The sequence below is a fragment of the Neofelis nebulosa genome, chromosome 10 (assembly GCF_028018385.1).
Source record: "Neofelis nebulosa isolate mNeoNeb1 chromosome 10, mNeoNeb1.pri, whole genome shotgun sequence".
NCBI lineage: Eukaryota > Metazoa > Chordata > Mammalia > Carnivora > Felidae > Neofelis > Neofelis nebulosa.
In genome coordinates this window covers 25,566,387-25,580,281 of record NC_080791.1, presented here as the reverse complement: position 1 = coordinate 25,580,281, position 13,895 = coordinate 25,566,387, and the positions used below count along the sequence as shown (strand labels likewise).

Genomic DNA, 13,895 nt, shown 5'->3' with positions numbered 1-13,895 from the left:
GGAGAAAGGGTATGTGCCATTGGGCAAAGCTGTCCCATTCCTGAACCCTGAAAACACCTAGACTGTTCCGGGACATGTGCCTGTGGATCCTGCCTCACTCAACCTGGACAGCCTTCAAATACACACACACACACACACACACACACACACACTCACACGGAAAAGCTGGTTTTGCCTCACAATTCCACCATGTTGTGGTGGCAAAGTCAATTGATCTGAGTAACTGAGGAAGCCAAGACTGAGAAGTTCCCACCTGGCACTTTAGGCAGTCACCATAGTTGTGTGTGTGTCTGCCCCATACAACCCTGGAATTCTCTTCCTGCAGTGAAGAGAAACCTCTGAATTCTCTTCCTGCAGTGTGATGTATGGTGGTCTATTTCTTTAAAACAGGCAGTCAGTCAATCCAACATAGATACTGAGGGGAATGATCATAGCAAGAGATCTTTTTTTGGATATATTTTTTTAAAAATCCTCAAAGGAATAAAATGTATACAATTTGAATATTCCTGAGACAGATAAGCTCCTTCAAATAAGGGAACTCCTTCCTTAACTAGAACTAAAGGGGAAAAAAAAGAAATGTCCCAACAAAATTCCTCTATACCTTCCTCTAACACTGCAATGGTACAATACTGAAAGTCGTTTGCCTCATTATTCTGGAACAAATTTACACTTGTCTTAGGAAACAGGCTAAGTGTTTCCAATAATTTAGAGAAAGCATGTCCTAGTCCCTGTGTGGAAGCCACACATGTGTGATAACAGTGCACACAGCACACCCATGGAAAAAAATAACAGTGCTTTTACTTAAGAGAAAGGAAGGATAATGGTTACTTAGAAAGTGTCCCAGACAAGCTGTCAAATTGAATTCAGAGAGCTGGAGTCTGACTCCGGGACAGGGCTGGCTGGCTAAATTCCCTTGGGATTGGGGTTTCCTGCCTGCTACAGTTTGGAGACAACGACTCTTTGTTTCCAGCTCTCTCTCTTTCTCTCTCTCTTTCAATCTCTCTCTGGTGAACACACACACACACATACACACACACACACACACACACACACACACACACACAAGCATGTAGCTCTCCAAAGAGGGTCAGATCGCAAGCAGACAAAACATTAACTCTGGAATTTCAAAGAAAAACAGTTTAAAAAAAAGTAAAATGGAGAGAGCAAGCTACTGTCTATTCTATAATCATAAATCCTGACTTTGGACCACAGAAACAGCACTCTCTCTCTCTCTCTCTCACACACACACACACACACACACACACACACACACACACATACACACACACATTCAGCAATCATCCCTGCTTTGCTAAAAATGGATTAGGGGTGTTTCACCATAAAGGAAAAACATATAATGACAAAGTTCTTAACAGGCCCTCCTGTGAGGCCTCAATACCCTTAAATTCTAAGTGCATGTTAACCATCTAACCTGCTCCATTAGAGAGGTTATTTACTCCCTAAAAATAACAGGAGCTCACCTCACAGTGGTACACATGTTCCAGAGCAATCCCCCATGTGCTGCCCTGTCCGAGGCGTGCCCACGCCCAACCCCACACTCACCCTCCCCTCCTGCAGAGACACTACACTCAGGAGGCTGCCCGAAGCCCACTCTCCCCCAAATGCTGTACTCAGAGACGCATCACCCTCATGCACTACGCGACACGCACAGTGCACAGCTTTAGGAATACGTATTCTGAGCTCATCTCTGTGTCTTTTCCCATCAAAACGAAACTTCTCAAGGCATCTTTTAACTTGTGGAAAATTTCAGAGGCGTAGAGACGCAGAGACAGAAGTCGACAGAAGCGTAGAGGGCCCTTTATCCCGCTTTAACAAGCATGGACTCAGGGCCAGTGTCCTTTTAGCTCTCCTCCCACCCACTCCTCCTCCCCAGCCCCCATTATTTTGAAACAGATTCCTGGCTCTGGGTTCCTTTGCTGAGCTTCCTGTCCCACAGGGAGACGCCCAAGGGGACTTGGTCTCTCAGCTTCACGTGAGCCACCCAGAGTCCATGCAGGGCCCCCTACCTCACGCCCATGTCACCCATGAGCCTTGTTGGGAGGCCTTGCTGCTCCCACGGGGCATGCTCATACACCCCCAGAGAAGCTCCCCTGGTCCCCTTCCCCAAATCGAGCCTGAACACATATGGCGCCTCCACACTGCGGCCCCCACACATACATGGCAGGCCCAGACCCACTGATTGGTGTTGGGGTCGACCACCTTCCCCTGGTTTCCACAGCCATTTCCAAGACTTCCAGGGGTGTCCCATCTTTAACTGCGACCTCGAAAATTAAATCATCTAAAGGACACCCCAGAGAGGATGTAATGCAGGGGGAATGGCAAGATCTGGTGATACATCACCCATACTCCACCACACACTATTTAATTGCTTACTGGCCTAATCTACAGATCTCTGATTCCAAGCCCCTTGATGGCAGGTGCTGGTTGGCACACCATGTTTCTGGGGCTCCACCCAGTGTCCCAAACACGGTAGGTTCTTAATAAATGAAGAGGTGACGGAATAAGGTGGAGAAGGACGCGAATCACAGAATTTTGGTCCCTTTCTGACCAAGGTACCGAGTGACTTTAAGCTCTGCCACTTGCCTTCACTCCCCGTGTGGTCTCAGCCGGGCCCACGTCACCTCTGGCCTCACATCTCTTTGGGATTTGCATTTAACGATTCTTTCATCTCTCCATGAGTCTCAGAGAACTTCTTGTACGTAGCATGTGTTTTTCTAACTGATTATATGCAATTTCATTTTACTCCTTATGAGTTCCACGTGCATCTCCCCAAGAAGACCTTACGCACCGCCGGTGTCTCACCCGTGGTATTGCCACGCCAGGTGATATGCTAAGGTACCCTTCTCAGCCTTCGGCACAGTGTTAGCAAATGGGAACCCCTCAAAAATATTCTAATTATTTTGCAATAATGCCAACTATTATTACAATTCATGGAGCAAACATGGAGCACTTATTGGAAAGTCAGATACCACACTAATAAGTGATTTATGAGTACTGTATCAGCCCTCGAGGGGTACTAAAATTGTCCTCATGTTATACATTAGGAAACTGACACAGAAAAAGTAAGTGACTTGTCCAGGATCATACAGTCTGTGTACAGTTTTTTCTTTTTTTAAACTTATTCATTTATTTTGAGAGAGAGAGAGAGAGAGAGAGGGAGCGAGCATGAGCTGGGGAGGAGCAGAGACCGAGAGAGAGAAAAAGAGAATCCCAAGCAGATTCTAAGCTGTCAGCACGGAGCCTGATGCGGGGCTTGAACTCATGAACTGTGAGGTCATGACCCGAGCCAAAGTCAGGTGCTCAACTGACTAAGTCATCCAGGCACCCCGAGGTTTTTTTTATATAATTTTTTAAATGTTTATTTTTGAGAGAGAGAGAGAGTGAGACAGAGTGAGAGCAGGGGAGGAGGCAGAGAAAGAGGCAGACACAGAGTCCAAAGCAGGCTCCAGACTCCGAGCTGTTAGCACAAAGCCTGACGCGGGGCTTGAACTCATGGACCACGAGATCATGACCCGAGCTGAAGTCAGACGCTTAACCAGCTGAGTCACCCAGGTGCCCCAAGTCACCCCTAGTTTTTAATTAAGATGCTACAATGCCGAAGTAAGAGAGGAATATCTACCTTAGGTAAATTCAGAGCATGAATTAAATAATTTAGTTAATTCAAATTATCATTACATGCTTGAATTAAATATGTTGAGATGATGATATGAGAAACAACCTGGAGGGAGGAAAGAAGCCAGAGGCTTACGTTTGAGCCCTGCTGTACCCTAAGACCTGGATGACTTCAAATGAACCCCGTAATCTTTGTGCCTAGTTTTCATTACCTACAGAATGAAATAATAATAATAATAATACCAGCCCTGCTGTCTCATGGTGATGGCATGAGGCGCAAATGAGATAATGGATGTGCAAATGCTTGGCAAACAATAAAGGGCTGCAAAAAAGGGGCTGTTGCTATGTGCACAGGCCCCTGCCATCTGGAAATCTCCTTGAGGGAAGCCGGGCTCTTGTTAGCACGATCTTCAGTGCCAGTTAGGCATTTCTCTCCAAAAGATGCGGAAAGGTAGTTTCTCCCCTCCTCTTTCCCATACTTGGAGTGTAAGCAGACAGACTTTTTATCCATCAGCCAAGGCAACTGCTAGCGATGGCTATTCCACAGGCTGACAATCTACCTGCAGTGGAGAAGTGGTTTTGCATTTAGCAGCCGGTTCTGAAAGCCTTCCCAGGCTGGGGCAAGAAGCTCAGTGCTACATGGGCCCTTGGCAGGTTTATGAGTTCCAGGAGTTAATAAACAAGGAGCTCAATATCCTCTGACTTTTGGAGAGGCAGAGGTATTTAAATAGATCCAGCATGAGGAGCTAAGGAAATGAGGGTTTAGCCATGCAAAGCAGCCCTGGACCAGAGGGGTGCGCTGATGACTGCATTTTAATTTTCCAGCTGAGAGCACTGGGGGTCCCTAAGGTTTACCCAGAAAACAAGGTGGAGCTCTGACCTGCACCCCCAAACACACTCCCACCTCCGCATGGAGGGCAGAGAGAACAGGTTTGGAGTTAGTGGTCCCGGCTCCAGGTTGCGGATGTACCTGGTAAGGCCACTTAACTTCCAGAACCCCAGTGTCCTCCCTATAAAATCAAGGTACCAATACCATATGTATTATTTAGATACATACGGTGAGGGCTTATAAGAGGAATTTCTGAGATGTGAAGTGAGGTGCTAATGTAAATTTGTTAAAATCAGTGATAACGATCACATCATCAATGACAATGATGAAGAGAATGAATCCTGATCACGTGGTCCCTTCACTCAACCCACACCTTCATCAGTCAACCTGTAGGTCCCGGGCTTCCTTCACGAGAGGCCAGGAAAGGTCAAGATCAACCCCCACAGTGCATCTCCAGGAAAACCCTGGTCAGGGGAGGCTCTGAGCTGGTCTCCTTCTCCTCTTTCTGGTTTGTGTCTGCACTGTAGCATAGGCTTCCCAATTTGGGCTGCAGCTTATGAGAGTAAACTGGAGAGCTTTAAAAAATTCCCAATGTGCATGTGTCACTCCTAGATATTCTGAAGTAGAATTGGTCATGTCTGGGGCCTGGGCATCAACATTTTAATCATTTTTTTCATTTAAGTTTTTCATTTTTTTTATTGTGCCAAAACATCCATCGCAGAATTTACTGTTCTATTTTTCAGTGTACATTTCAGGGGCATCAAGTACGTTCGTGTTGTGTAACTTTCACCGTTGGAACTTTTTCATCATTCCAAACTGAAACTCGGTACCCATTCAACAACAGCTCCCCATTCCCCCCTCCTCCTGGTCCCAGGAACCATCATTCTATGTTCCTTCTCTATGGATTTGCCTACTCAAGGTGCCTCGTAGGAGTGGAGTCGTACAATATCCGCTCTCGGGCACCAGTGTTTTTCAAAAGCTCTCTCAGTGATTCTCTGTGCAATTCAGACTAGAACAGTCAGGGGTTGGGTATGACTTCATCTTTGGGAAAAGAGAACAGTACAGGGGCATGGAAGGAGATGACACTGGGGAAAACTGTGGCCACAGGGGAAAATAATGGGCAAAGTATCAGATCTCTGCTGCGACAACATATAGGCCAGATACTGTCTGCATGGAAATCGGGCCAGAAGGGAAAAGCTGTATTTGCCAGGGAGACCATCTGAAGCAGGGAAACCTTGACTCCTACAACCGGGGTTGAGTCTTTGCTGTGCTGTTGACCAGCTGTGTGCTCCTTCAGCGAACCACTTAAAGTTGCTGAACCTCACTTTCTCTCTCCGCAAAACGGAGAGAGTCTTAACTACCTCTCAGGATGTTTCCAGGTCAGAAGCGGAGGCAAAACAAGAGGGTGTCTAAGGTATTACAAAACCTTATATAGACGACGGTTGTGGCTGCTATCGTAAATGGGTAACAATTGCTTCCGTCCTAATTTATTTTTTTAAAGTGCATTAGCCTTGATAAGTAAAGTCAAGCGAGCACAACTGTTTTAACTGGGTCCAATCTGCGAGTATAGAATACATTGGGTAAAGCGGCTTAGAGACTGCTATAAATTAATTTTAAAAATCAAGCCTTATTTCCTGGGCACAAATGACCCTCCGAGGGTGCAATCATTTGCAAGAGACAAGCTGGAAGGGTGATTATGCCATTTTAAAGAAAAAGGCACTCTCATTTGATAAGTGAATGGAAGAAGCACAATAGACATCATCTCTTCAACTTCTTTCCTTTGTGTGTGATGCCAGCACCTGCCCTTTGTGAGGCACAACACACGCACGCACGCACGCACACACAGCTCTGTTGCTCTAGAAGAACTCTGGGCTTGTTTGGGGCTGTGTGTGTGTCTTATTCCAACAACGTGGAGTCAAGGTGGCTCGGTGTTTTCTCTTGAGTTTTCCATTTAATGTTTTCAGTAATCAAGACAGCTATTAGAGAAAAAGCAGGAGAGGAAGAGAGAGAGGGAGAGAGAGAGGGAAAGAGGTGGGGAGGAGAGTGAAAAGGAAGGAGAGAGAAGCCTGATTAGCTTTGTCTTGCTAATGCACTTTGTTTTGTGGATGATGGGCCTTTCAGACAGATTCAGACCACCTCACAAGGGGGGAGGCAACACAGAAGCAAGACAGCTCAAGTGGAAAGCTTTACTGGGGACAAAAGATGCACCTGCAAAGCACAGACTTAATGGTCTCTAGAGGCCAGGGCCGATGTTGGGAGATAAATGCCCCGGCACCACCTGAATGAGGTCCTGGCAGCGTGCGTTTGCCTGGATACTACAGTTAATTCATTTCAGAAGAGGGGTTGTTGCCCAGCAAGAGCGAGCTACTCCTGCAATAAGCCTGAATAAGCCCAGTGGCACTGCAAATGCTCGGCCGCCCTGTACACAAAGGAGCCAAGGGAAGGAAATGCAGTATGGTAGGTAAAGGAGAGGGCTGAAAGCTAAGACCCCTGGAGGAGTAATGAGCTGCAGCTCATCAATGCAGCTCAATTCAGACTTGCTTCTAAATGAAAGTCTTTATTTTAAGCCCATTATCAGATATTCTCTCATTGGCTCGGCCCCAGTCTCACTGGTTGCCAGCAGGGTTTAGCCTGAACAACTGAAGGAACTTTGAAGGATCTCCTTCTTTTCCTTTGCTCCCCTTCTCTTTCTCCCTCTCTCCCTTCAGTCCTTCTTTTTCACTTACCCCCTTTTTTCCAAGAGCTGGATCCTTATCCTCAAATGAAATTTTAACTCAATAAATAAACCAGATCAAAACAGTGTGGCCCTGATGAAGGCGGAGCCCTCACCTGCGGTTCTAGAACATCCCTTTAGAAGCCCAGAGCTCAAGAGTCAAACCCCTACTGACTTAGTTCAGTCCTTTTATTTGACAGGAAACGAAGATGCGGGGCATGAAGTGATCTCCCCAGACCAAGCCAAGGGTGCCCTGACCTCAAATTTAATATGTTTGTCACTATAATATATTTTCTCTATTAAGACATCTGCAACATGATGTTAACTAGGTCAGCAAGTAAAATGTGGCTTGGACTGCAGAATGAGTCAATATGACTTTAGCTTTCATGGCAAAATCCAAAAAAATGTGATTCGGAAAGGAAAACAGTAGCATGAATAGGATGGACCCAGCGTGGGGTAGGAGGCAGGGGAGAGGAAATAAATGAAACCACAAGTTTAAAAGCAGATTCACCATGTTGTATATTCCTTTCACTAAATTCTCTGGTTATCATCTGATTATAAATTGTTAACAGGAAACACAAAGTTCTATGTGATCAAAGGTGTGACCATGGCCAAAACACCCATGCTTTTTGGGTCTGCCTCCTCCATAACTCACGAGGATTCTGAATCAATGTTCCTTAAGGCTTTTCTGTCAGAAGAGCTTCATGTTTCTCTGAAATCTTATGCTGAGCTATACTACATGCAACCTACATGGAAAATTTCTGCCTTCATTCATTCAATTTTACACCAGATGTACATTATATATATATAATATTATATATATTTATATGATTTACTGTCATTATATATGTACAATATATATATTGTGCATTATTATATATATTATATACATATAATATATATATATGTATGATTTATTGTCAAATTGCTTTCCATACAACACCCAGTGTTCATCCCAACAAACTGAGGGTTGATGGGGGGTGGGGAGAGGGCAAAGTGAGTGATGGGCATACAGCAGATGTACAAAAGTGGCAAAGTAGAAAGTCAAGGAAGGGAGTGTGTTCATCAGACTCCTATTCGCTCTTTAAGCCGCCACTCAAAATTCTCCTCCTCTGTGGATTTTCTTTTTTTTTTTTTCTTTTTGCCTTGGGCCGATTTTTTTCACTTACATTTTTTCTCCCTTAAACTAGGTACCATGAATCATTCACTTGTTTAAATGCCTAGAATCTAGGGGAGCCTGGGAGGCTCAGTCGGTTAAGCATCCGACTTCGCTCAGGTCATGATCTCACCGTCCGTGAGTTCGAGCCCTGCGTCGGGCTCTGTGCTGACAGCTCAGAGCCTGGAGCCTGCTTCAGATTCTGTGTCTCCCTCTCTGTCTGACCCTCCCCCGTTCATGCTCTGTCTCTCTCTGTCTCAAAAATAAATAAACATTAAAAAAAATAAAAATAAAATAAAATAAAATAAATGCCTAGAATCTAACACAGTATCTGGAACAACACATCCTCACAATGTTTCGTAAATAAGATGTGGAGAGGTGCTATTGCAATCAAATCCTCACTGGTAAATACCATTTGTTGAGGTTGTTCCTGTCTCTCTCAATTAAACCAAACTCACTAGACCAAATCCCCACATCACCACTTTAAAAATATATTGGCGTTGCTAAAATTTGTTAGGAAAAAAAAGAGACCCTTAAAATGTGGCTTTGCAAGAATCCTTAAAAATCTTCATTTCATTATCTTCAACAGAAAAAAGCTCCCAACTTCCAGCTTTGAAAGGGTGCAGTCCTCTAAGAGCAACAGCTTTTATTTCATGGGGTAACAATGTCAAGTCTTATCTTTGATATCATTACAAGATATTTAAAAACCTTGCTGTATTTTTTTAAATGTTTTTATTTTTATTCCTGAGAGAGACAGTGTGTGTGTGTGTGTGAGCAGGGGAGAGGGGCAGAAGGGGAGAGAGAGAGCCTCAAGCTCAAGCAGGCTCAAGCAGGCTTCATGCTCAGTGTGGAGCCCAATGCAGGATTCGATCCCATGACCCCAGGATCATGTCCTGACCTGAAACAAGAGTCCGACGCTCAACAACTGAGCCAACCAGGTGCCCCAAAACCTTGCTGCATTTTTGCAGTTAGTGCAAGCGGGATATGCTTTGGCTTCTTTCCTTGTATGCTACAAAAATCTGAGCGGAACAAAAGATTTGGTGCTTGAAAATTAACAAAGGGAAACCTCAATAAAATGGAGTTGGGGGGCCAGAGAGACCTAGTGGGGGGAGGGGGGCAGTACAACTCACATGTCAATTACAGGAAGAATGGTCAATTACAGACTTCAACAGATGTGTCAATGACCTACCACAACAGATGAATCTCAACAGGAAAGAATCATCAGTTACAGGTTCCAACAGGGAAAGATGTACATTACATCTCCTATAAGAAATCAGCTACCCCCTGCACCTCAGCCAATGAGAAGCTGTCATCACCCCCGAACTCTTACTTTTCTCCAGTGGACTTACATTCACAACTCCTCCCAACTTCCTCCATGTTCTCCATAAAATAACGTTCCTCTCTCCTTTGTTTGTTGGGCTGACCTATGCTTTTGCCATAGCTTGTTTATCCTGAATTGCTATTCTCTGCCCTTCCCACATAAACCAGTTTTTGCTCATAAAATAACCACCGATCTTGTTTTTAAGGTTAAGAGTGCACCGATTTGGAGTTCCCCATGCCAATCTTAACAGCATGGAAGCGTGCCGTTCCTGGGACTGAAGAAAATGCATGAGAGAACAGACTCACCTTCTTTGACACTCAGTCGTGAGGATTGGTCTGTGTGGGAGGTCGTGTTATAGGCCAACAGTGAACCTGTAAGGCAAAGCAAAAGTGCGTTATAACAAGGGTAGATCAGGAGTAGAAGATGGGAGGAGAAGGGAGTCAGGAGGGGAATAGATCCGGGTAGGTAAGAGAGACAGATGGCTCCTTGAGAGAAAGAGTTCATGGAATCCATCCTGCCTCCTGCGGGGAATGTGTTTGATTCCTGGAGCTCCGGCCAGAGCTTGTTAGGACAGAATGCCCGTGAGTGGGACACGCACAGCCCTCCCCAGCAGCCATATTTACGGTTCTGAAGCTCCTGGGTGTCCACACCCCATCATGGCAGGAGCACAGGACTAAGACTCTCCCTGTGCGGCCGTAGGGAAGTCTAGACTTTGATTTCTGCAGCAGCAAAACGAAGGGGTTAAACTACAGGAGGAGTTGGCAAGCTTTTTCTATAAAGACCAGATAGTAAATATTTTAGGCTTTGTGGGCTAACTGCAGTCTCTGCTGTACATTCTTCTTTGTTTTTGTTTTGTTTTGTCTTGTTTTGTTTTGTCCATGGGCCAGAGTTGGACCGATCTGGCCTGCAGTTTGCAGTTTTGCCACACCCTGGAGAAGCGGCTATACAGTTCCTGCGTGCTATGGTATCCGGTGGGTTTACAGACAGGTCATTTTACTGGCGGGTGAGATGCTTGGGTATCGTCACTGAGAATGGAGGGGAGTGTTGGCGGTTGGGAAGGGGTCAGGATGGCAGGAGGGCTGGTAGTAACCCTCGCCTTCCTTTGCAAATGTCTGAGAGAACACAGCTGATCGTGGGGCACAATACATTCAATTTCCAGAGTGCTGCTACCCCATCTCCTAAGATGAACCCTTAACACGTAACTACTCATACTGGGCACTGCCCTAGGAATTTCACAGGGGTGACAGTTCTTCTCTGTTGCACGTAAAAACTCCCCCTTTCCCCTAAAATGGGGCTCGTTCCTTAGTTTCAAAAGAACCCAAGAGTTTCGTTTTGTGAACTGTAGGCATGTTTGCAATTCTCCTCGAGAGTCTCCTGGGGAAACTCGTAAGTGCCCTCAAGACCAGGGCTGAGATGTGCTTTTGCAGAGGACAGGATAAGCCTGCCATAGGTGTTGGAGGCTGGGGAAGTCTTTGCAAATTTTCCCTTCCCTCTGCAGACGGGCGGCTGACTTGGGTGCCAGGGCTTAGGACAGGGGATGGGCTGGCAGACGCTCCTATTTTTAGCCTCCAATCATGGTGGGGTTGCAGGAGCACAGCCGCTGCCTCACCCAGCTGTGGGCGTTTGGTTGTGCGCCTCGGAGAAAATGTGTGCCCTTCCAGGCCAGACGACGAGGGAGAGAATTTTACGGGAATCACCCAGCTGCCCAGCACCTATGACTTGTGGTTTGGGCGACCGTTCCTTCTAGCTCTGAAACCATTCCAAGAGAAAAAGAGGGGCGGGGTGGAGGCGGTTCTGAGACCACAATATGCCAAAGCGTGGATGTGGGCAGACCATTTTAGAAAGGAAACAGTCACGTGCGTATAATATCCCAAGAACCAGAGGCATTTGGTTAGTCCATTCTGAAAAACATCAAGGATCAGGTGAGGCTGTGACAACCTCATTTCAATACAGTTGTTATGCAGACAAGAGTTGAAAGTTAGACCTGCCTCTTAACCCTTAGCTCAGTAGCCTCCCTCAATTTACCCAATCTCTCTAAGCCACAGAGAAAATGGTGTCGGAAATGGGCTGGGGTGCCTGGGTGACTCAGTCGGTTAAGCGTCTGACTCTTGATTTCAGCTCAGGTTATGATCTCACAGTTTGTGGATTCGCACCCCGCGTCGGGGTCTGAGCTGATGGTGTGAAGCCTGCTTGGGATTCTCTCTCTCCCTCTCTCTCTCTCTCTCTTTCTCTCTCTCTGCCTGTGCTCTTGCTCTCTCTCTCTTTCCATAAATAAATAAACTTAAAAAAAAAAAAAAAAGCTTTAAAGGGCACCTGGGTGGTTCAGTCAGTTAAGTGTCCTACTTTGGCTCAGGTCATGATCTCATGGTTCATGGGTTCAAGTTCCACGTCAGGCTCCGTGCTGACAGCTCAGAGCCTGGAGCCTGCTTCTGATTCTATGTCTCCCTCTCTCTCTGGCCCTCCCCCGCCTACGCCCTGTCTGTCTCTCTCTCAAATGTAAATAAACATTAACAAAAAGCTTTAAAAACAATAAAATGGGCTAATAACAACATCTACTTAGCACAGTTGTTGCGACAATTGGATAGAATAATACCTGTAAAGTGCTCAAAAAAGACCTTGGTTCACAGTAAGTGTTCAGCAAATGCTAGCTGGTTATCATTACTATTTTTATACCCCTTCTCCCACAGACACCACAATGACATACAATGACCCCTTTATAAAAGAGCTTGCTGAGCATTTGTCTTGTCTTCTGGACCTGGAGTTGCGGACGGGTTCTGCTGCAATAAGAAATAATCCTCCATGACTGGAAGGAGGTTAAGAAATAGAACCGAGCGTTCCAAGGGAATAGAAAAAAAAGTCTCAGAAGTAAGACCAAGAATGTCTGCCTTTCTGTCCCCGACATTCTCTCCCTCAGGCTGAAACCTCACGGCTGGAGCAAATAAAGAAAAATGATGGTCTCAGAGGAGCAAACTGCCTGAGTCATTAGTGCAGATTTAGCTGAGAGCACGAAGCTTAGATAAACCACATTTATTAAATTTTCCCCTTGGTGAAAGTTCTTCTTTGGGCACATATGAATTCCACAGGAAACTCCCAGAAAGCCAAGAGAAAGGGTCGTTTGACCTCTGCAAAGCTTGCATGAAATACATATTTCATGGTAACCTAGGAAAAGGATTTTGCCCTGAAGACCGTTCCTGGTTCAAGTTTCACTCCTGGAAGGAGGGGCTGGTTGGGGGGCATCTGGCCTCCCTCCCAAGGGACTGACATCCTTTCTCTTCTCCGATTTTCACTTGACAAGTTCTTCAGGCTACAGGGGGTGGCACAGCACACCCTTTTCTTATGGGAATTTGTTCTGATACAAGAAGGTCTTTCCTGGAGCCTCGTCTCTCGCTCTGTTGCTTTGGATTTTTTTTTCTCCTGCTTTGAGGCTCCATCTGTGTAGAGCTAAGGTGAGCTCCTAATCTTTCCTGACACCGTCCTGTTGTCCTGTTGGAGTAAACAGGCTGTGATAGGAGGAGGGAAGGCAACTCTCCTGAAAGCAGTATGCACTGGACACTTTATATCTGTTCTCTCCTTTTATCCCTAACAGCCAGGCAAAGCCAGTGTCACGTTCTTCTCCTTTTACAGATCAGCACTGGGAGAAGTCAAGTCATTTTCTCAGGGTCACACAGCCACAAAGCCCAGGAAGCCAGGATTCCCATTCTGGTTTATCTGCAAAACCTGTTCTCAGTCCAGCAGACCCGGCAGCCTTCAGGCTAAATCTAAGGAACAGACAAAACTCACCTATGGCGTCGGGAATCAAGACAGTGGTTACCTTGCTAGGGAGGAGTGGGGGACAGAGAGAGGGCGCAAGGGGGCTTCTGGTCTACTCCTTGACCTGGGGAGTGATTATACAAGCGAGTGGAGGGGTGTCTGGGTGGCTCAGCCGGTTAAGCTTCCGGTTCTTGGTTTTGGCTCAGGTCCTGATCTCACGGTTCGTGAGTTTGAGCCCCGCATCAGGCTCTGCACTGACAGTGTGGAGTCCGCTTGGGATTCTCTCTCTCCCTCTCTCTGCCTCCACCCCACTGGTGCTGTCTCTATTGCTCTCAAAATAAATAAATAAACTTAAAAACAACAACAACAACAACCAAGCGAGTGGATTCCCTTTGTGCCAGTTTCTTGAGTTGTGCATTTATGAATTTTACTCGACTCTGCACCCTTCAGTTAGAGCGTTTATTTATTTGCTTAATGTACGGACACAGGCATA

General features: G+C 45.9%; 1 protein-coding gene across 5 annotated transcripts in view; it reads right to left on the bottom strand.

Annotated features, from left to right (window-relative positions):
- Nucleotides 1-13,895, bottom strand: part of FLI1 (Fli-1 proto-oncogene, ETS transcription factor) — a 145,393-nt gene that overhangs the window by 36,782 nt on the left and 94,716 nt on the right. For all 5 annotated transcript variants that reach the window (XM_058687295.1, XM_058687298.1, XM_058687299.1 and 2 more), the window contains one exon: nucleotides 9,958-10,023. In XM_058687295.1, coding sequence (XP_058543278.1) covers nucleotides 9,958-10,023 — 66 coding nt within the window. The remainder of the gene's footprint in view (nucleotides 1-9,957; nucleotides 10,024-13,895) is intronic.